The sequence below is a fragment of the Dinoponera quadriceps genome, unplaced genomic scaffold (genome assembly GCF_001313825.1).
Source record: "Dinoponera quadriceps isolate SergipeBrazil2010 unplaced genomic scaffold, ASM131382v1 scaffold1081, whole genome shotgun sequence".
NCBI lineage: Eukaryota > Metazoa > Arthropoda > Insecta > Hymenoptera > Formicidae > Dinoponera > Dinoponera quadriceps.
In genome coordinates this window covers 212,108-235,488 of record NW_014555157.1, presented here as the reverse complement: position 1 = coordinate 235,488, position 23,381 = coordinate 212,108, and the positions used below count along the sequence as shown (strand labels likewise).

The 23,381-nt window shown below is 49.7% G+C and overlaps 1 protein-coding gene across 1 annotated transcript in view; it reads left to right on the top strand.

Moving 5' to 3' along the window:
• LOC106743168 (homeobox protein homothorax-like) overlaps positions 1-23,381 on the top strand; it is a gene marked incomplete at its 5' end in the record, with an annotated part of 309,796 nt that overhangs the window by 99,362 nt on the left and 187,053 nt on the right. Inside the window, one exon of the mRNA XM_014616746.1 lies at positions 9,241-9,348. Coding sequence (XP_014472232.1) covers positions 9,241-9,348 — 108 coding nt within the window. The remainder of the gene's footprint in view (positions 1-9,240; positions 9,349-23,381) is intronic.

Sequence of the window (23,381 nt, the reverse complement as noted above, 5' to 3'; positions counted from 1 at the left end):
AGAGATCGCGAAGCGTTAAGATTGTCGGGCGGAAAATGCGATGACAAGATGAATATGATTCGCCAAATAGCATAGTGAGTGATTGTACGAAAAGTCGTGATACCAGCGCTGCCATCCACTTAAATCACTTAAATCACTTTTTGTTTCTTCTTCCTGATAAGGAAACGAAAAGGTCACTAAAAAATTCGCTGTCGTCACCTGTTTTCCTGAGCTGCGGTTAAATTTGTAAAATATACTATATTATATTTTTACCGTTTCTCTTAATAAAACTGAAAGCGTTGGTATTGTATCATTCATATCCTTAGCCTTTCCTTGTTATGAATTTTCAAACTGTATTGTAAAAAGAACTCGCTATATGTTAAGTTATTCAAAGATAAATTTAGGAAAGTAAGAGTAACTCCTTTGTCCAACCTTCTTTTAAATGTAATCAGTAAGCAGATTGACCAATCACAGTCGTTTGTTAACAAAATAATCGTTAAAATTATTGTCGAATTAAAAGAACGATCGTAATTGGTTAATTTGCTTATGGTTTACGGTTTTAAAGCAAGATGTAAACAGGGGCTATTACTTTTTTGCTTAAATGATTTTAGTTATTTTCAGAATTTAACAAAGAAATGTCACTTTTGATCATTATTTAAATGTCTGATAGGTCACTTTTTGTCACCTTTTCTGCCAAGAAATAGTTAACTATTTAACTTTTTTTGTTCTGGTGACTGGATGGCAGCGATGCAATACACATTTCTCGTAGTATACTGTACACATATAATGCTAATAGAAAAAGTCATAATTGTCACAATTATCACGGTGCGGAAATATATTGAGACGAGATTCAGCGCGAGTTCCACGCGTGATTACGCGTGTTTCGGCGCTTCGGCACAAGTAAATCGGCGTGAATACGTCTCTCATCTTGTCGAGCGCGCGGCCGGCATCGGGTAGTTTTGTTTTACGGCCGTAATTCAAGTCGTCGTGCAGGGTCAGCCTACCGGGACTGCCGAGATAGTTTATCATCATTTAGTCCTCCCGACCTGCCGCAACATTTTAAATCTCTCCTATCTCGGTCCCGTATGTCGTGCGGGCCGCGCGACACATGCCCGCCGCACGCACACACGCTCACGCGACTTACGACCCCGCGAAGTGCACGCGGTATGAGAGAGAGAAAGAGAGAGGGAGGAATAGATAAAGAGAGAGAGAGAGAAAGAGAGAAGGAGCAAAAAAAGTATGCGGCGACTCCTCACGCTCGTAATATCGCTTCGTCGTCGCCTCACTATCACGACTTTATCGACCGTTCGTTGGTCCTTCCGCTTATAGTCGCTCTATCTCTCTCTTTCGCGTTGCATGCACGATTGTTGACTTTGCATAGATTATCCATATAAGCAGAATTATCCGTGCAGGAACGATCGAATACTCAAAGCACGAAACGCGACGTCGACGTCATCGTCGTGCAAAGTTGTCACTGCCGCGTATTCTCGTCGTGCTTGTATAATTAACGTCTCGCGATGACATTGAACGCGCGAAATTCCTATTACATCTAATGCAGTCCAGTGTCAAGATATACACGTCCGTTTGTTTCGCGTTAGCATTTACCTAAAGGTTAAACCACGCGACACCTACGAGTTTCCCAAGAGCGGGATTCTCTACCGCGTTGGTAATATATATGTGGACATCTTAATCGCCGTGAAATATCGATTCGAATAAGCAGTAAAGTTTGTTGTTGCACCACATCGATTCGACGCTAAAGTTGCGCCGTATCTTTTGCTAATCAAAGGCCACCGACGCAAAAATATCGCTAATACGGTAAAAAAAATACGGGGCGCCGCTTGTTCTTACCGATCTCGACGAATTATCGGCGGTTTCGCCGCATTCTCGTATCCTTTTCAACGTGTCGTTAATCCTGGACTTAGCCGTGACGGTAGGTAGAAACGTCTCCCGTACCAATCGACGTATATATAGACGACATGAAGGCGATCGTTCCGCGGAGCGAGTAGAGTTGGAAAGGGGCAGGGAGGAGGAAGAGGAGGAGGAAAAGGGAGGAGGTTCGGGAAAGGGGACGTCAAGCGCCGTCGATTCGCCGTGAATTTACGCTAAGTGCAGCGCTGTTGCAGCGACGGGACCGGTAATTCGGAGAACGTGGTCCCGGGGCCCCCGGGGGCGGGTCGGAGGTCGGTAGGCAGAGTGCCAGAAAGAGAGGAGGTCCGCGACTGGGAACAGGGCACCGCGGTGGTTTACCCCGGGCTCCTCGTCGCCCGCCGCGTCGACCTCGCCGTGCCTGCTGCTGCTCGGTTTCCACCTTCCGGCCGCGCACTATGCACGCGCGGATTCGGCATTGTAGCGCTAATTAAACTGGCGCGTGTCACGAGTCATGCGGTGACGTCACTCGCCGTGATTTCTAACCGTACGTACACCAGCTACCTACCTATCTACCTAGCCGACTCGCTCGTGCCCTCTCCGCGCCGCCGTCACCGCTGCCACGGTCTCGCAAACTCCGCGCGGCTCCATAAATCTAACTGTATCCTCGTGGGCATCAGGTGCCAACTGCGCGCTCACAATTTCGCGAAGATAAATCGCGGTGGGATAGACTTCTTTTGATGCCGCGGAGATCTTCCCGCGGCAGATCATATCGTACCTCATCGTCGCGACGACGCTCCTTGTTCTCGCGATCCTTGAGTCGTATTTATTTACATCGTTACACGGAACGAGAGAGAGGGGACAAAGAAAGGGAGAGGAACACATATCGGATACGGAGAATTTCGATTAAACGCAGCTCCTTTAATAATGCATTCCTTGCAACATTCAGGTATCGACGATGCATCTACTTTCACGATTGTGAAGTCCGCGGCGAGGCGGAGCGTTATTGCTTCGACTTCGCCCGTCGGAAGATTAAGCGTTCGATTTATGATATTAATGCAGGCACCCGCGCCGCGAGATCGATAGTAATTTTTATCGTATTACGGCCTGTAGAGCCGCGAAGTACGGCCGGGTGGAACGAGCGAGCGAGCGAGTGAACGCGATGCCATTAGTCGACGCGTCGAAATGATAATCAGCGAGTATCGACTCGGCTAATTGGAACTCCACGGTGCATTTAAAAATTCGATGCGCGTGCTCTCTCTCTCTCTCTTGTACAGAATTGAATCTATATGGAAACTAATGAAATTTAAGCACTCAACTTCGAGCACCGAACTGTCAAGAGAAATGTTTTTCTGGAAAACTGTCAATCCTCCAATTTATATATCATGTAGAATATAGCGAACATGTACGTTTTTATACTTTCTTAATTGGTCGTGTTCCTGCTGACAGCTCTCAGAAGTTACTGATTTCGCACCTCGAAAAAATAGCTCCTTTCACTCGCTCTCACATACCTGTGTGTGCAAAAATTCGACGAAGGTATTACACGATAAGGATTTAAAATGCGAGCGGGAGGCGGCGCGATCGCCGGTACGCGCTAAGTGCCAGCGTAAATTCGGCTGTTGTGGGCGAAAGAGTGTTAATTGTGAATTTGCGTTTTATGGAGGAAGCGGAGAAGGCTACGCGCGTCGAACGACGAGTAGTATAGCGCGCGCGCGTCACCGCAGCCCGGTGCTCTCAGCTGTCGCCGTTGAGTTACGTTAACACCTTTGTTCGATCTTATCGCCTGTTGACCAGCGCGGCCCTTCGACCGTTTCCATTATGCCGTTTCTTGCCATTACGCGTTTAATGGTAATCGCGCATCCGTTCGCCGCGAAATGACACGATGTCGCGACCGCAGCGAAGAAACTCACTCGTGCGCGCTCATGCTTAACAGCACGATCGTTAAAACGAGTACGATATCATTCTCTTATCTTTATTCCGGCTAATAAGAATCCTTTCCCTCCGAACCAGATAATGCGCGGCCGATAGAACCACATTGTGTTTCAATTCGATCGTATTATTCAGATGCTGCTTTTTTGTTGCGCTCTCCATCGTGACGATCTTGGCCGGTCGGGAGAATAAGTGGCGACGCGTTATTATCCGCGAGATTGGAGTAATTACACGCGTCACGATAAGGCGAAACTGGGCGGCAACTTTGTTCAATATCTACGTATGATTTTACGATGCCAATATAAACCTTAGCCGCGTTTACCGCGCTACCGTTACAAGCTCTTCTTCTCTTTCCGCCGCATGCACAGGAATTTTCTCCACGCTTGGGAGGTGAGATACGATCGCGGCGAATCTGTGATTCGAGATAACCAAAATCGCATTGCTCGAAATTAATTGCCGTGCCGCTCTTAGTGCGTAGTAAAGTCGTCCCCGCTACATTTGACAGCATCCCGTATCGGTTGTTATGAGCACGGCTCCTCCTGTTTATCGATAATTTGAATTTGAAAGACGCACGCAGACGGAGAGTCCGCAAGCAACAAATTACATCTATCGGGCGTCATTAATCACCCGGCATCTCTCCGACATCTGCGAATGCGAACCTCCGCCCCGTTGCCCTTTACTCGCCGCGGAGAAAGACGGTGTTTCTGCCCGTAAATGGAAAATACACGAGTGACGTTATGATACCATCCGACAGTCTTTCGAACGCCGCCCTCGCTTATTTTGCGATTGAATCTTAATCGATGAGCGATCTTTCAAAGTTTAACACCGACTCGTCTTTGCTCACCCATTCTTCAAGCCGCAGAGGAGTGTCTTTAGAAATTGCAGAACAATATCTCAGATTTTACGAGTGTGCTGATATTTTCACCATAGCGAACGACCGTTGCATCATCTCACGAGATGATAAGCGCGTGTAAATGTCCTTATAACGAGTAATTTCCTTGCGTCTTTCGCAAAGAGGAGCGAGCCATAAACGCTGTCGCTTAAACGAGTTGGTCTACCGCCAATTATTACCGTAAATTGCGCAAACGCGGTCCGATTCGCCCCGCGCCAGGGGCGAGGGTAATTTTAATTAAGATAAGTGAGTTCGAGGTGTCGACGGCGGGGATTATTCGAAAATAATTTCGACGAACGTATATAACGACACGCCCGGTTTATCCGGCGTGCTGATCTACGGATTACCTTTGGACGAAGATAGAGAGAGAAAGAGGGAGCGAGCGAGCGAAAGAGAGAGAGAGAGAGGATACCCATCCCGAATAAATTACGTGCCGGTAACGTCGGTGGGTGGTGGTGTGGTGTGGTAGAAGTGGTAGCGGTGGTGGTGGTACAGAGCAACGTAAGGTTAGGCGGAGCTCGCGAAGGGGAAACAGTAAGAGAAAGAGAGCGAGAGAGAGAGAGAGAGACGCGAAACAACGAACGAACGAAAGAGATACCGGATAGAAAGCAAGAGAGAGAGAGAGAGAGAGACACGGACGAGCCAGAAGGAGAGCAGGTGCAAACTTGGCCTGTCAGGAAGTCGCTTACAGCTCGAGGACAAAAGCTTCCCGTGGGACTCGTGTGCGCTTGGAAGCGGCACTAGGGACGCACAGGTCGGTCTGGATGGTGGAAGACGACGAGGAAGGAGGATGCTTGAGGGAGCGAAGGGGAGAGCGAGAGGACGAGCCTAACTGTGAAATAACAGGGTGGCCTCCTCAACCCTCGCCTTGAGGATGCGAGCCTCATACGTCACTTCCTTACGGCGAAAGAGGGCGGCGTCTAAGGGTGGAAGCGAGTTATATTGATTTATTTATACCGAGGAAGCATCCCCGACGTGATGGGGTTATTGGGTACGTGCCTATATCCTATCTATAACATCCGCCACGAGCTGTGGTAGTAGGCAGAGCTCGGATACCGCGACGTCGAGAGGACGCTCTCTTCGAGTCTCTCTCCATTTCAACCTGGGGGATACCTCTCGAAAGGACGATCGCGCAAAATCGTCCGGCAAAGGCAAGTCTACGATAATCGGTGTTTTCGCCAACAATGCGATCTCGCGACAGCAACCCCTGCAGCAGCGGCCGTCGAAAGCGGCGGAGACGCGCGCGCGGTTCAAGGAACTCGCTTTGTTTGTCGAAACAAATTAGTCATGGAAGGATCTCCGCCGACGCAGACAAAGACGAGCGACGTCCGTCGCGTGCCAGGCGCATTACATTCCAATTTATAACCATCAGCTGCTGTCGGGCGCAAAAATAAAACCGTAGCGGGAGTTCGCGTCGCGCGTGGCCGTACGAATTTGGCGAAGATGACGAGGTCGTCGTATCACGGTCCATCCGCCTCCCACCGATCGCGCTCCTCCTTCTCCTCCGCCTGCCCCTCTGGTTTCGCCCGATACATGACTCGGCCCTGTGGCATGACTGTCGCGAACACGCGAACCCGTAGACCTAAGTTAACCCGCAATTTAGCCACGGTGATCATTCAAAGCGGACGTCTCACTCGATGCCGTTTAACAAATCTCCCGAAGAGAAACGTCTCAGGCTCGTTACTAAACACTACCACGCTCGCTCTACAGACGTGAAATCGACGATATCGATGTTTCAAGAGCGACCCACGGTGCAGGATAATTTATGACACGAATTTAATCTACATTTGTTTACAAGTTCGATTATATGATACGGACAAAAAAGAGCTCGCGGTATATGTATAAGACCGTCGCGCATTACAAATTCAAATTCGAAGCCCGCGGCAAAGAAATTTTATTCATTATATATGATCCTCTTTAATTACTCATTCGCCGAGAACGTGTTCTCCACGTGGCTCAATCGATGTTACCTGTTACATCGAGGAGAATTTTTTACTGGCTCGCGGAGCTGATATCACGCATTCGTCCGAATAAGAAGGGTGTTAGGCGTTCGTTTCATAAGCAATGTTAGACGTTCGCGTCGTGAGTGTCACCGAATATCATCGAGATTCGATATTAGCCGTGTATCGCGCGATTCGGAGAATACGCTGGAAATTCCAGAACTTTTTAGAATTCCCACGGTAAATCACAGTTACAGAGTTGAGACGGGGCGATGTGTATGATTACACCCTGTCTCCTAGCGGCTATAAATCTCCATCCATCCGCCCCACCTCCGTCCTAGGATTCTACAGGTATCCCGAGGTCCTCTGCGCCTCGGAGGACTTCGGAACGGCGGTGACGTATGGTCCACCGGTGCGTAATGGGTCGGCAAGGCGAGCAAATGACTTCGAATAATCCGGATATATCGTTTATTCACTTATCCGCGGCGCGGAAAGACAGGATCCACGGCGACGAATGATATTCCACGCCGAAGCGGAAGGAATCTTGCGCACACCTCGTCACTGCACCTCCCCCCTCCTTCGTTGCTTCGATTCATATACTCGATATCGATAAAGAAGAATTCATTCGTCTCGCAGGTCAGGTGTCGGAACGCTAATCTCTTGTCATTAACGCGATCCCGGCTGTCCCTAGCGCTGGAATAACCATTATTTTCGAATCACCGGCGCAGCCCTGTCATTTCGTTTAACCAGAAACTGACGGGACGTATCGTGACCGTAACATCGAGAGAGAGAGAGAGAGAGAAAGAGAGAAAGAGAGAGAGTTGAATGCGCCTCGCTCGGCCCACTATAATCAGCATCGTTGGATTCGTTTTTAAATCCATTAGCTCGGCGCTCGCGCGTGTTGGTTACGCCCGATCGAACGCGGCTTTCGAAATGATATTCGGGATTAACCGGCCGCCGCGGTGTCCACGGGAGTAGTTCAGTCTCGCGCACGATTTGCGAAATCAACGCCTCGGCCATCGTATTTCGCGACGCGATACGCGATCGCGATGGGAGAAAAAAAAGGAAATCGTTGCGAGAACCTAATAATACCGGTGCGCCGCGCGCTCGTGCAGAACGGGCTGAAGCGAAGCAATTTTCTGCTTTCCGAGAATATAATTTTCGCAGGGGGATGTGCCCGCTATATTTCCGAGATAAGACTATAGCTCCGCGGGATCTCCTCTCACCCAGCAAGACCCTACTCTCTCGTGTGAAATTACTTCGCTCCGCGGCTTACTCTTATCCCCCGGCGCCACCCTTTCTTACCGTGTATCCTCATTCAGCTGGGATCTCCCTGGAAATAAAGTAGATACCTTTCCTATTTTCGCATCTGGAAAATTGCAATACTGCAGCCGCGAGTGGTATGGCGCCTCTCCTCTCTCGGCTTGATAAATCAGTTGGAGGGTGGAAATTCCGGAATTCGCGACGCTGCACGAACACGCGCGGACAATAGATTGCTATTCTTCCGTTAATTCTGAGTGGAATTTTATCAGTAATATTTCTCACGTTGGCATACCGCGTACTCTTTCACTCGGTGCATTGTACTTTTAAGCTAATAAATTCGGGCAAAGCGGCGATGCAGCGTCCAATATTGCAAATAAATACGTTAATAAAATGTCAGTTTTTAAATTGCTCTCGGAATCTTCCGCACGGTGGAAGACGTCCGAGACGACGTCCTACGCGCACGGCCGCTGCGCTTATATTCGCCACGTTTACCGTTCAATCGCCTTACGTGATGGCATTGATTAATATCACGCTGGGTAATGTAATCGTCGGCCGAATGCCACGCGATTTAGCTTAAGTGGTTTTCTTGCACTTTTAAGTAATTATTATAATCAGCATAATTGTAGGATTATTCGTGGCGGAGTAAATCGCGCAGAGGTAACGCGTCGCATGTTGTCCGACGGAAAAAGAACGAAAGCACCACTAACGGCGCATGTACATACTGTACACATACAGTTAGACATACGTGTAGAGCCGAGTGGCGCGATAGAATCTCTCTCTCTCTCTCCCTCTTGGTTGAAGTCGTGACGCCGACGATCACGAATCTTTTGCTTCCTCCACATCGACCTTTTCTGCATACTTTTTCTCCGTGGCGCTCTCGCATAATAACGCTTTCGTGCTGGGATCGATACGGGAACATCTATTTTTACACGGGAACAGGCTATTTCGTGTTATCGGCACGATTTTCCTACAGTATTTTGATTGCGACGTCGTGTAACCCGCCGACGGCTTTTATCTCGGGACAGATCCATTGAGGAATTTTTCATTATTCAAGCCGCTAACTCTCCTCGATATTTTCTTCGCTTTAATATATTTAAAGCGTGTCAACGACTCTGACTTGTCGGAAAGCGGAGATTTATGGACACGGTCCTCTTTCCTAACGTTCGTTTCTTTTCTTTAAAGACGCACGATGCACGACGCTCATTCGTAGTGTGACGTAACCGCGCTTTTCGGAAACCTGTTCACTGATGTCGCGAAGAGCGACGTGGAGAAGCTGTGTATGTGTTTGTGTGTGCGTGTGTTGCGACCGAGGAGTTGAGAGTACTCCATGATGTATTAATGTTAACAAAGAAAAAATTCAATGTGTTTCAGGCAAATGGTGTCCGCGTAGAGAATGGAGTTCGCCACCTGACGCGCAACGCGCGGCGAGCGACGCGCGTCGTGGCGTTCTTTATTCGTCCGTCTTCCTCGGCAGTCCCGGTAAGTCGAGTTCTTCGCATTAATGTGGAACTATTGCGTCTAACGCCGCCTACGTGCGCCTGCGTTAGATGCAATAGTTCCCGCTCTCTTAATCGAGATGCGCCGCTTGGCGGCTCGAAGTAACAAAGATACGTCGCATACGTCAAGACCCTGTAATATTGAGGAGGCGATTAATTCTTCGCTTAATCACCAATATTTTTAATTACTTCTCGAGGGCGATACAAAGGTACGGAGTTGCGTGTCACGGGTGTAATGACATTCGCTGGGCATAAATTCACTTTTGACTTCGGCCCCGCTTAATCTTCGATCATTTTTAATATGTGCGTGCCGCGCGCGTAAAGCAAAAGACGTGCGCGCGGGAGAAAGAGAGAAAGAGAGAATTCGCTTTTATACGTGCGTTCCGTGCGCGTCCGGTGGGAGGAGCGAATCGTTGGCCGCATAAACAAGTTTTAATCGGCCTCGGGCATTCGCCGCGCTGAATAAATATTGATATCGAGTGACGCGACGGCCAATCAGAACCGCGGTTTACGAAACGGAGCGCTTTACGTCTCGTTCGCTTCGCGCGCGAATATATCGCTTTGGCGATAGTCGGCGAGCGTAACGTCGAAAACTCTGTTTATTATTTCCAAATTAAACCCGGCGTTGTGCTTGTGACGTACAATTCGCGATACCGCGAGCCATCGTTGCATCGGTAGACACATATGTGGATAGTCAGATCGAACGACGTCCAATCACGATATCTTTCAAAAAGATGATTAATTAGCAAAACATCGATTTACGAGAGGACATAATTTCTTTTTCTCTCATCTTTCCTTTTATCAGACCAGTTCTTTCAGCTCATCGTCGCGTACGCACGCGCGTATCAAGCGGTAACGGTCGAGCCTCTCCGAGAGGCGCCGCAGATAAGCATCGCACGAGACTGCATTACGAGGTCGCGAGTGACTCGCGGTTGATAAGTGATCGAACTATTCCGGGGGAGGCATCGCGTCCTCGCCGGCGTCGCGGAGGACCAAGCATCGCGCATGCGTCCGCGGGCTGTCTCCTCCGTGTGTTCCTCTCTTTCGACTTCCCTCTCTCCGTGGTGTTCCCTCCGCCGCGAAGGAAGGACGGACGGAGCGAGAGAGCCGTCCGTCGTCGTGGAGAGAAGATTGGCGCACGGGAGCGACGAGGACGGAATTTCGCGAGTACGAGTAAGCGAGTCCGCGTGCGAGCGGGATCGGGAGGAAGCGAGAGCGAAGAGAGCGATGAGGAGAACGAGAGGGACAGGGTGCCGCCGTCTCCATGGCAACGAGGCGAGGCGGGAATGCGACGGTAACCATGGCAGCCGCGGGTTCCTCTCTCGGGCCGACCTGTCTGTCCCTCTTTCTGGCCTCTCGTCCTCCTCGTTCTCCTCATCTGGACCTCTTCCTTCCGCCCACGAAGCGAGCGGGCCGTGGACGCCGCTCCTCTCGAGCCGATCCGCCGAAGAAAGGTGGGGCGGACTTGGGCTCGCGCGCCGCTCCGGAGAAAAGGGTTTTTCTCTTTTTTCTTCCTTTCCACCTTTCGTTTCGCGCGGCCTCCCGTGAATCCTTTTTTCCGTGTTCATGAGTATCGAGTCGATCGAATAACGAAAGAAGATAATGCTCGACGGCGAGGCGCGAGTCGGCGATGCAAAATTTCGCGACGCGATATCGGACGGCGATCGATCCTGACGTATCCTATCGTTCTAGCATTAATTATGTCTCCAAGATCGAAGGGAAACGTCGAATTCGCTCTTCGTGTTAAACGAAGAGACCACCATGTGCCGGCTATTGTTTCTTTTGACGGGAAATAATTTTGTCGCCCGAGGCAGAAACAGAAACGCGTAATCTCGAAGAAAAGACGGTCCTCGCCGTTTTCATCTTCCTTCATGCGCTTTTCTCCACATCCCTAACTATAAATTGTCTCGGCGCACTCGGAGAGCAGCACGTCAAGCTCGCATGCGTTTAGGCGCGGCGCGCGCGTAGTTAAGAGCTATCGACATTCTTCGACGCGGAAACGCGGTTCGCCACTCAGCCCTCGCGGGCGCGGAATATCCTAGACGCGACTGATTATGTACGACTGTCGTGGAATCCCGGGATTCCAGGCGTCGTTTAACTCTCGATACGTCGCGCGGCGAGAGTCGAGTCTCTGCGTCGACGACGACATTAGCGTGCCTCCGCGTTTTCCCTGACTGCATATTTCCGTCTCGCCGTCTATTACGAAGAGCACGACGACGGTGCACGGCACCTCCCGATGTCGCTTGTTCGCTATTTCGAGTTTCGTAAGGACGTTATGCTCCGAGCGACATCGCGATTTTTCCACGATCGTCGGCGCATCGCGAAAGCCAGTCCTCCAATCTTCCTCGATTTGATAGTTCACCCGATTTGATAGTTTGCCTCTTCGTTATCAATCCAGTGGACGAGGTCCTCTTCCGATTAGTGCGAGATTTAGTCGCGTCTCGACGTTAACCGGTTTAGGGCGGCTTTTTTATTACAGATCAATGACCTCGCTCTTGCAACGATTTTTCGAGATCTCTTCGGGTAACGTATGGCTCTCGTCGTAATTGCAGAACACTCGCTCCCCGAGCCGGAATTTCGGCCGCGGTTTCGAATAGGGTGGGACAAAACGAATTAGGATGCGGTGGCGGAAACAAATTCGTCGAAATTTCGTCAGGGCTGGTACACGACCGCTCGCGCGCAGCAGAGATCTCGTTACGTTTACCGGTAGAAGGAGGTTAGCCGGGTTAGACGAGCGGTGGATGTCGGGAGGAACGGAAGTGAAAGAGGAGAAGAAGGGCGGGCGGGTGAAAAGCGGGTGGAATTCTCTCAGTTTGGTTTTTCGTAGGTCGCACATCACGTCTCTCTTTCTCTCTCTCTCCCTCTCCCCTTCCCTCTTTACCCCGTCTCCATCGCGCGGAACCACCGTTCTGTGCACACCCGCTGCCATCACCCCTTCGCCGCCACCCGTATCGCCCCGCAATAGCACACGGCATGGCTCCCTTTTCCGTGAGTGAGTGTAACGTAATGTAAGGGTTGCGCCCGCGTCGGCGTTTGGGGTGAGAGAGTTTAAAACCCCTCGGGGCTTGAGGTCCGGGCCGGTTAGATTTATCGGATGTTTTGGTTGGCGGCCATTGTTAGTCGCCCTCTCTCCACTCTCTTCCTCTCTTTCGCCACTCTACGCACAGTGGCGTAGCTCGCGCTACGTCGTCGCTAGGAAATCGTTTTTCAACTCGCCACGGCGGCGGCGGCGCGTCTCGGATGTCTACCGGCGCGATGAAAAAATCAACGTAAGTTGGATATCTCGCTCAAGTAGCGTTACCGTGCTCTACATTGGCACATTTCCTCGACTGACGGTAGCATGTACTTCCTGCGTGCTGTCAAAATTAATTAATCCAGTCTCGGTTTAATAATCTCATGAACGATCGATCAGCGAAATCTAAAATCATTTGGAAACATGCAAAAATATAGTAATATTATAGATATTACCGTGAGTGATTATGGAATGCAGTCCCATTTATAAATAGGAAACTCGTTTCGCATCAGTGATAAAAATCTTAGATTCGCCAAGTCGATAAATCGCGTTCATTGCGTTCACTCTGAAAAGGTCTTCCTGTGAGACGCGAAGTGTACAACGAGCGTGTTTAACTTTCGTCGATGAAAGGACCGTTGCGTTTGCAATGTAACACACATCGCATATTTATTCATGCGATAATCCCGCGCTTTATGAAGCAACGTTACCGATATACGCGGACATATGAAAAGACATGTGAAAGAATAACCGCACGGGAAAAAAGAGACAAGACGATTGCGATTAAAAAAGACGCGATTTCCTCGATTAAGTCGTTACGTAAAGCGAGAGAACGAGGGAAAAAAAGAAAGTTCGCGTTATTATTTACACACGTACGCATGCACGCACATAATAACCGTTCGATTACATCGTTGCGACATCGAGTTACGCCATTGCGGAGACCCTCTCGTGGCGTTCCGCGTGCAAACATTCGTCGACGAAGCTCCTCCGTAACGCGAATCCCCGGCAACCTTGCCGGTATTGTGCGCGGTAGTTTGAGTGATGTTCAACCTCGCGGCTCGCGACCCTTGGGTTCAACCCTTTCGACCGCAGTTCCGTTTGTCTCATTCCTCGGTACACCGCGATTCCTCCAGGAGCAAGCGAGCGTAGCTTCGTCGTGTAATCGATACAGTTCGGATGAAGGATCTAATCTCGCTCGAAGCATCGCCCGGCCTGTTTTAATCGAGGTAACGAATTAAGAATTAATCGTTTCGTTAATAATTACCTACAAACCCGTCGATGGACGATAACGTAGCGATCTACGACGCGACAGTTTCCTCGAGAAAATTACAGATTTCGTCGGGGAAATGACGAGCTCGTTTCTCTCGAGTTTTATCGTACTTGATCAGCGCTCGGTGAGAATTAATAAGAGAGTACCCGAATCAGCGAGACGTACGAGATGGCAGCCGCTACAAAATGAATAAAATAAATCGGAGAGGTGGGAAAATAGCGCGCGGAGGGCGCGATCTCGTAATTGACGGAGCGAGCCCGAAATACGAGCTAATTGGGACTTCATCGGACGATGTCGGGGAAGCTCGATCACGACTATCGGCCTCGCGGAAGAGAATTCGTTGCTGCTCGAGAGCAAGTTACACAATAGCCGGGTCCGGCGATAGGTGATGGCGGTGGAGAATAGCCGAGGTAGAGTTTCTCTCGTGCGGCCGCCGCATCGCACAGGGCCACCTCGTGTTCTTCGATTAGCAGGAGACCGACCCGACCATGACCTCTCCCTCTCTGTCGCTCTTCCTCTCTCTCTTTTTTCATCGTCCACCGCGCGTACCATGCCATAGGTGGAGAAGATTCTCTCCCGGTCTCGCCTCCTCTTTCGCTCCGTTTCTCTCGTGCTCCATCTCGCGGCACTGATTGGACGATCCATCACCGTTGCTTCTCTCTCTTTCTCTCTCTCTCTCTCCCCCGCCCGTCTCTCTCCTCTTTCTCCGTCTCACCATCGTGTCCTCTCCAGTCTCTATTGCCAAGGAGTCGGACACACGTGCTGCGTCGGTGTGCACATGTATATATTGCGTATACACACACATGTGCGAATTACGTTTATATGTAAATGTACGAACGTAAGTTCGTATACCTGTATGTGTGTTCATATTATGTATATATAATAGCGTACATGCTTATATTATTGTGTACACACCCGCGTAGCGTACGTGTCACGTGGGTACGCACGCACGTACGCGCGCGCACACTGGACTCGCATACCAGCGACCATCGCCAGAGGGGCGGCCATTCTCGTAAGAGGGTGGGAGGGTAATTGGTTCCCATGGAGGCAGAAAACGCTTCGCTCGAAAACGCGCGTCTCGTCGAAACTGCATGGCGCAGCTGGAACGCACCAGCGGAGATAGTTGGCAGAGGAACAGATTCGAGAGGATCCAACGGGCTAAAGTTGTCCGCGGCTGCGCCGGTTAATGATCGCGAACGCGGAAATCGCCGATGACAGCGGGTAATGTCGCGCCGTCGTCCGAGTTACCTGGCGTTCTCGGGAAGCGTCCGGGTCTCTCCTCGCGAATCTCGATACGATCGCTGTTACCGGTGCGCGTCGATACGCGAGAAAGGAAATAGGATATAGCTCGAGCGCGAAAGAAGCGCGCGAGAGCGCATGCAAACGATAAACGTGTGTGATACACGTCGCGGAATATATAAGCTTGCCACCATCCACAGTTCGTATTCATTAGTTCCTTATTCAAAGCCACGGAAATAGTTCCGGAGTTGCGAGAGGCACAAAGCACAAAGCTCTGTCGCGGAACAATGAGAGGCGAAGGGAGCGAGAGGCAGGGATAGAGATAGCGAAAGAGCGAAAGCGAGAGAACTGCAGATTTCATGAAGCCCAAGATAGGCACAATGGTTTAGCCGGCGAGTACATCATCTCTGCCTCGCGCTTCGTCCCTCTTTCTCTCTCTCTCTCTCTCTCTCGCTTCCTACGTGTCTCGGTTCCTCTCTCTCTCTCTCTCTGCAATATTCATATGTGTTGAATATATTAATGCGCCGAGAGATATGTAAAGCGTGCGCGACTGCGAAGCGCGCCGTCTCCGTTGGCTGCCGTTGGTTGCTGGCTGCTGCCTGGCTGGCTGGCTGTAATATTAGTGAAATGTGTCTCGGAGTGTGCCCATGTGCGGCACCGATATTAAACAGCAGCCGTCATTGCATCTGCCCTTCCGGTAACCCGTCTGCTCCACGCGTGTTTCCAGTTTCCATCGGGAATCTCGTTGGTCCTCCGAATTTCGATTCCGGACCGCCTCTCCTCCTCTCCCTCCTCTTTCTCCTCCGCGTCTCCTCCAACTCTTTTTCTCCCTCGTCTCTTTCCCGACGTTCGCTCGTTTCATCCTCCCGATTTACTGTTCCTTTCGCACCAACGAACGATCCACCGAAGGCACGAGAGTACCGCCGTGTTTTTCGCGATATGAAATCCGGTCGAAGGTAGTCCGTCATGTGAAGGACGCGCCGATGAAGCAGATGCGCGTAATGGTTAGAAAACCCGGCACCTTGTATCGCGCTAACGCTCGCATACGCGCTGTGCCTGGATTTATGTTACTTTCATGATATGTGCATACTTATTGGCGCGAAGAACCGCGCGTCATTTTCGATTCTATTCAGTCAAAAGGCACGAGGTTCCTACGTAAGCCGGCGATTACATAAAGAATGATAATGCATAAAGAAAGTCCGCGAGACGCTTAAAGGAGAGAAAACGGTAGATACACAATTATTTGCAGAGATATTGGTGGAGACTCTTTTCAGAGTTTATTTTCGATGTACTCTTTTCGATTCCAGCCGAGTCACGGTGGCTTCGCGTTCCTCCGTCCGACGTACGGGTTTGTCTCTTTCTCTCTCTCTCTCTCTCTCTCTCTTCTTCTCTCTTTTTCCCTCTCCCCCTCTTTCTCTTTCTTCTCTAACCTTCGCGCATACAGATATACAGAGACGATTACTATGCAAAGTAATTACGACTTCGCACCTGGCTCTTTACGCAACAGCACGCTCCAATGAGTATTCCATCTGCTTGATGATTCAATCTAGACCGCGCGGTGGAATTTGCTCCTCGTGAGATCGCGTTCGCGGTGTATCCGGCTTCGAAAACCTATAATCGAATGCGACAAAGGCGAACAGACCCGGTGGAGTAATTAAAACGTGAAATTTAGGTAAGGGTCGCGTCTCGCGCCGCGCATGCAACAGAGAAAGACGAAACGGAAGATAGAAAGAGAGAAGAATATCGAGTGCCGACGATATATTACCGGAGGAAGGAGACACGTAGTCTCTCTCTTCTACAATATATATGTATCTTTTTTTGTTTTGCTGGAGAGACGAATGCAGTTGCAAGAGAATGCTAGCGTAGGACGAGCGAGAACCGGAGAAAAGGGGAGCATAGAAGGGGTGGTTTCGCGATGTAGCAGTACGGTATAATCGGTAGTACCGGCACATGGGCACACGCCAACTTCCTCTCCCGCCTTCTCCCCCGTCCCACCCAACTGTACCCTCCACCTCCAACGTGCCCCTGCACGATTCTCTCCCAACCTCTACGGCCCAGCCCCGGCAGCGGCAGCAGCAGCAGCACCCAACCCAGACCCTGGGGCTGTCAAACGCAGGCCGAATCTTCTTCTGCTCGTGACAGCCTGGAAATGAAGAGAGTGCCCCGCGTGGCGTATCCTACTCGCTTTCGTACGTTAACGCACGTTCTAGGTACGTAGGTACGTACGTACGAGCAAGCGAGCAAGCAAACGAACGAACAAATGAACGAACGATTCGTGCACATACGTGCGAGCGGAGCGGGCGAATGCATTATCCATTTAATATGTGATCGGGTGTCGGCCGCGCACGAGTACCGCCCGTGTGGAACGAAGCGAGAGAATGGAGCTACGTCGCTTTCTCTCCGATACCTTCTTTCGTACGTCGCTTCGATCCCGGCGAGCGCTTCCGGGTGTATCTGTCTTTTTGTGCGTCGGCCACGTTGACCTTCGGATAATTGATCATTTAAATTGCTGCGCTCGATCGCGTATCCCTTCCTCGCATCGTGACGTTTCCAACGGCCCTCTTAATTGCGTTTCCGCATCTCGTCTTTGGCGCGTTGTGATATTTCTGGCGTATCGATTTTACGTTCGGTCCAGCAACAAAACACCCGGCCGTTCGCGCGCCGGTCGTACATTTAGATATGATGATATTAATCTAGCTTCGTCGGCGCGCGAGCGCGCAGATTTCGACTCGTGGGTTTTCTTTTTTTCTTCCTTCTTTTGGTCGCCCTTTTTTCTATCGAGCGGGAGGTTTCATCGCGTCGGTAGTTACTCTAAGGAACGGCTAAAGAGTTTGAAAGGGGGTCCCTACCCCGCCGATTACGAAGCACTTTTCGAGCGCGATCATTAGCGCAATTATTATTGTGTCGGAGCACAATGAGCGCACCGCCATCGCCGACAACAATGGACGCTGAAGGTGAAGAGGCGAAGGGATGAAGCGCGCCGGCGATGGAGCGAAGTGGCTGGCCGTAGAAGAGGAGAGCCGGTAGATCGCCGTGATGGAACGAAATGAAAATAGAACAAAGGCCGCGAGCGAGCGAGCGAGCGAGCGAACGAGCGAGGGCATAAAAAAAAATGCTAATGAACAGACGCGGCCATTGTCGTTAATTGCATTTTGTTTTCTGCCGCGTAACTCGCGCCGACGTGGTCGATGCGAACCCTTTCACGGCGGTACGGAGGAGAGAGCGTCGCGCGATTCCTCGCAAAAATTTCACGCCGGACACAAGGAACGCGTCGCGAGTTCCCGCGGCAACAGGGTATCCCTTCGCGTCTCTTTTATTGCGCGAGGAATCGCGACTCCGCCGAAGAAAGTACCTTTCAGACGTTACGACCTTCCGTGTCGCGTCGTGCCGATGTCCGGACGTTGCACGCACCGCGGTAGAGCCTGCCTATCGAACGGTCAAACAATGCCGTGTTCGACGCCGAACTAAAGTATGACTCGTTGTTAAAAGGGTATGCCGCCGGTGGGAAAGGGGAGAGAGAGAGAGAGGAGGAAGATGCATCTATTAGGACGCGCGTTGAGGCACTTGATGCGTTTACATCGTTGCGCCGGGACTCCGGCGTACACTTGCAACGATATTGCCCGCTGTGTTATTACGGCATTACATTCCGTCGTACATGGGATCCATCGCGCCCAACCCACAAGTACAACAAGATCTCCTCCTTGTTCCGCATTTTTCCGCCGGATCCCCCCCCGCCTTCTTCCTTTGTCGTCGTCGTCGCCGCGGCTTATGCACGACGAATGCCGGCGCGAGAAGTTTACTTTACTCCCGAACGATAAATACTTTAGCGTGTATATTTAGAAAGCGAGTTTAGGGAACGGCATTCTGACAATGTCTCACTATCTCCGCTACAAACTTGGGAAAATCCTACGACCTGCACAGCTCGGCCAGTTGCGAATGAATATGTAATCACGGTGCGAAGTCGCAATCGGATTTTTCAAGCGACGATAGTGAATAATTAAACGCTTGGTTATTTATGTCGCACTTGAGAACGCGAGAAACTCCCGGGAATTCTCCCGTACACGAGCGCGAATGTAGATGTCCGCCTGCGACTCCCTTATTCCGTTTTCTAATCGCCAGTCTTCACTTTATCAAGGTCTCTCTGTCTTGTAATTGAGATGTCAGGCTTTCAGTCTTCGGTCATTCCTCCGCGCTGTCTCTTCGCCACCGAACAGAAAGTGGCACGCACAAATTATTATGCCGGACCAGGCGGGTCCTCGGCGTCGTTATCTCCTCGGCGGCTTGTTTCTCACCCCGCCCTATTAGTTCTCCGTGTCCGGAGGATCTATACGGTGCCGAGTCGTCCCCGCGTGTTTCCTTCTCTTTCTCCCCCTCCCCCCTCCCCCTCTCTCTCTCTCTCTCGCTCGTCGCCGATCGCCATGGACTTGAGCGCGATCCAGCGGGATCCAACGGGCCCCGGTGAAATACTGCGACTCGATTTCGACACCTCGGCATCGTTAATTAGCGCGACTTTTACTCTCCCGCGGCTCCCTCACGTTTAATTACAACGCCGAAGGGGAGAAAGGGAGCGAGAGAGAGAGAGAGAGCAGAGGAGGCACGCGGGGGTCGTCTCGTGTGTTACACACTCTCGGCTACCTGCCGGACGTGACACACCGGCTCTCACGACCAACACGTGCCCCCGACTGGTATCGCCTGGTATCGGCGGTGTCAGACACACACGGCCACGTACACGGACCAACACTGGCTGACGTCGTAAACGCCGATCGTGTGTACGATTCGGTAATGAGGTCGTGCCTCCTTCGACTCGAACGTTGGCGAGAATCAACGCGCGAGTATTTGCCAAACGCGACGACGACAACGCGGACGACAACGCATTTTTAATCGCTCTTCATTAGAGACGAACGTACCTTTATCTTCGAATGTCTCGATCAAATGTGGAGATAAGGAAAAAAACGGACGAAATGAAATTCTAACGTGCTTTCGTAAAGTTCTCGTTCGAACAACTTAAAATCGTCGGTATGTAATCGACACGAAGTAACAGATATACAGGTTCGCCGTGATTACAAGCCGGTTTACGGTGTTAACCCTCGAACTAAACGGCCCTTTGTTCGTTTGTTTGTTGTTCCGGTTTAATTCTTTCGCGAGGTATATCGTCGAGGGTTCGCGGTATAGGTCAATGGGAAACTAATTGTCGACGCTCGGAGGGTGCAGTCAGAGTGAGAAAGAGAAAAAGACCAGGGGGGGGTGGAGGTATAGGGGCGTTCGTTGTTGCTCGAAGGGTCGATTCTCGAGGGTGGTCGAAAAGTCTAAGCACTCGACGAAAGCCGGCGAGAAAAGTAGCGGGCGCCGTGCCGGACGAGACGGTCGCGATGGTGTGTAGTGATGCTGTCGTGGCGACGGTGACGCCGGCGATGCTGGTGGAGCGTAGTTGATGGTGAAGGGAGAACGAGGACACTCGAGTGAAGAGGGCCGACAACAGATTGCCATGGCGAGAGAAACAATGCGATTTCGTCCCGCCCCTTGTTGCCCCTAATCTTCCCTTCTCGGATGCAACGTGCACGCAACGCACGCTTCTACGAGGCACTCAACGACTCGGCATCGAGTGTGTTTCAATGGCGTATTGACTCAGATACCGAAATGACACGATCACGCGCGCATCGCGCTTCCCGCGATTCGTCTCGCGTCTTCCGACTCTCCTGTTGTACCCGGTGAATCTAAAAGGGCGGCCGTGTGACAAAACCCCGTTGTAATGGAAATTCGCGTGACGGGATTAAAATTCGCTGAAAGAGAGAGATGTTACAAAATTTTGGCCGCATCCGATCCCTCGGAGTCTTTTGTATTTTTCTGTCGCGATGTGTACAGCATTATGAGAATTTGTGACTTTTACGATATTGAAGAATTTACATTAAAATTGTATCTCTACCTCTGAGGAACATTTTACTGTCCAACACGATTTTCCATTTGAGCCAAAACAATTCGGTACAAAGCTAAACACAAGTAAGAAGAAGGTAGATGTCAACAAGAAGAGTTTTATCTTTCAAGAATTATTAGACGCGGGAGAATTAACGTGCGATTTTTAGGTCGATTCATAGTTGCAAATTATTTATGAACTTTTATTGATATCACATTATTTGGTTATTTAACATTTTATTTTATTAATATTTCTTGTATGAATAAAATACAGGCAAAGGCTAACAAAAAATTAAAGATTCATATGAAATTATTATTTATCAGATGATAATCTATGAATGCCGGCGTAAATTTTGACTCGTATATCTCTCTCTTCCTTCTCAGCAAATTTGTCAAACGTCTATTAAAATCAAAAACATCGTACATATAACGAATGACTTCACACACCTGAAAATATGTGATGCTGCCTGTGTCCAAGCAATCTGGATCCCGCTCTGATTTCCAGATCCAGTATCCTGGCTCTCGGCTGCTTCACGTCGTAACACTTCGAATAGTCCATCATGGCACTGACATTAGCACCGACACTCACATAAATACGACTCGATTAAAGATATATTTATAACATATTATAAATAACGCGATACCAACAAAAAAATGATTAAATAGTTTAAGAATAAGCGAAATATTTAATCATTTGACGGGAACGATACCTGACTTAACACCGCGTGATATGCGCATCACTCGTCGGCTCGAAGCGTAATGGCTCGCTCGCGGAAAAGTACGCTCCACGCGATGGTACCAAAATAATGGACAAAAAAAGGGCTACGTCATCTCTGGTTGATCGCTAACCATTGCCGCTCGGTGAAGCCGAGTCAAACAGCCGACAGATCACAATAATCAACACTTTCAAAACATTCCGGACCTTCAAAGCGGTCGAACTTATCTTCGTGCCCCACGCGGACTCTCTCGACGTTTTCATTATGTTTCGAAATGCCAAACGTAGTACGGAGTACGTGTATTCCTATCAGGTGATTAGAATATAATATTTGATCGGGTTTTCGTCGGCATCGCGTTATTTAGCATGTATATTTTTAATTGAATTGAATCTACGCGAATGTTAGTGCCAATGTCACGAGTGAATTTTACGAATTTCAATACTAGAAATAGTCAAGATGCTGCATCGGGAAGACGAGATGAAAGCAGCGATAAATCGTATATTTCCAAGATATGCCAAATTATTTATTCCGAAGATTGCCAACTTTAATTGACATTTGGCAAGTTTATATAAAGATTTGTCGAATTTACACAAAAATAAGGAGATACTCTAGTCGAAACTTAAGTCAGCATATTCGCGGTTCGTTATTATTTAATAAATAATTAATTTTTCACGGAATTTGCAGAGTTAATGTAGAATCAAAATTTCGGCTCAGGTTAAGTTTGATGTCAAAATTGGATCAATTTCTGCATAATGTATAATCATCCTGTTGCCTTTTATCCTCCTTCAGCATTCTCCTCGGACGTTTAAGAAATTTGCGAAATTGCAGGCTCGATGCCCGAGGGTGCCGTTTACAGTATTTTTTAAATTTCACCTGCATAAAATATAAAGTATCGACATTATGTATTTATTATAATGCGACCTAGAGGCAGGGACCGATCGAGCAGTCACGTTGCTCGAGAGGCCTCGGGAGAACCGCCGGTAGGAGAAGGAAGAGACTCGAGAGGGAGGGTCAGGAATAATCAATTTATCACTGCAGGTGCCTCCGCGCATTTACATACGCGACGACGTTGCAGTCGAGGTTCCGTGTTGTAGTAGTCGTTGTTTTCGCGTCGCGGCCACTTATGTGCGTGTGCACAAATTGACGATAGGTGAGCTCACACGAGCGAAAGCGTTTCTCGCTTCGACTCGACGAAAATGTCGGTACTCCGATCAAAACAATCGTCTGTTATCACGGTATTCTTTCTCAGCACCATTTTCGCGTATTAAGCGGTCCGTCGTTGTTCCAATTTTATTTTTTCGTGAAATATCGGGAGTTTCTTTTCGCCGCTGTTCGCGTGTATTTCGAAAGTCGCAGAAAAAAGAAAAAAAAAATACCGTACACGTCGGTCGGGAGTTGGAAATGATCGAACGCTCAACGCGAGTAATGAAGATCTCTCTCTTTCTCTCTCTCTCTCTCTCTTGTTCGCTCGCTCGTTCATGTAGTATCCAGAAGAAGCCGAGTGCTCGGAGCGACGTGAAGTCGCCATGGTGACCTTGACTTCGCCAACGGTACCTTCGTAAATTCGTCTTCTTCATTAATCACGAGAGGAGAGACAGGGGAGATCGTGAGCCGAAAATACCTTTTACATAATCTCCGTGGAGCAGCACGTGACGCTGACACGCGAAGGATCAACGTCCTCCTCCTTCTCCTCCTCTTACTTGTAGATCGACGATCGGCCGATCGCACCGAGTCACGCTTTAAATATCTCATTCTAATTTTAATGGGGCGGGAGCATTAATCCTTAACGGCCGCGACCACCGACAACTCGGTCCCGTTGATCAGCGCTAAGGTCACGTCTGTACTTAATCTATCTCTCCAAGTGCGCCGTA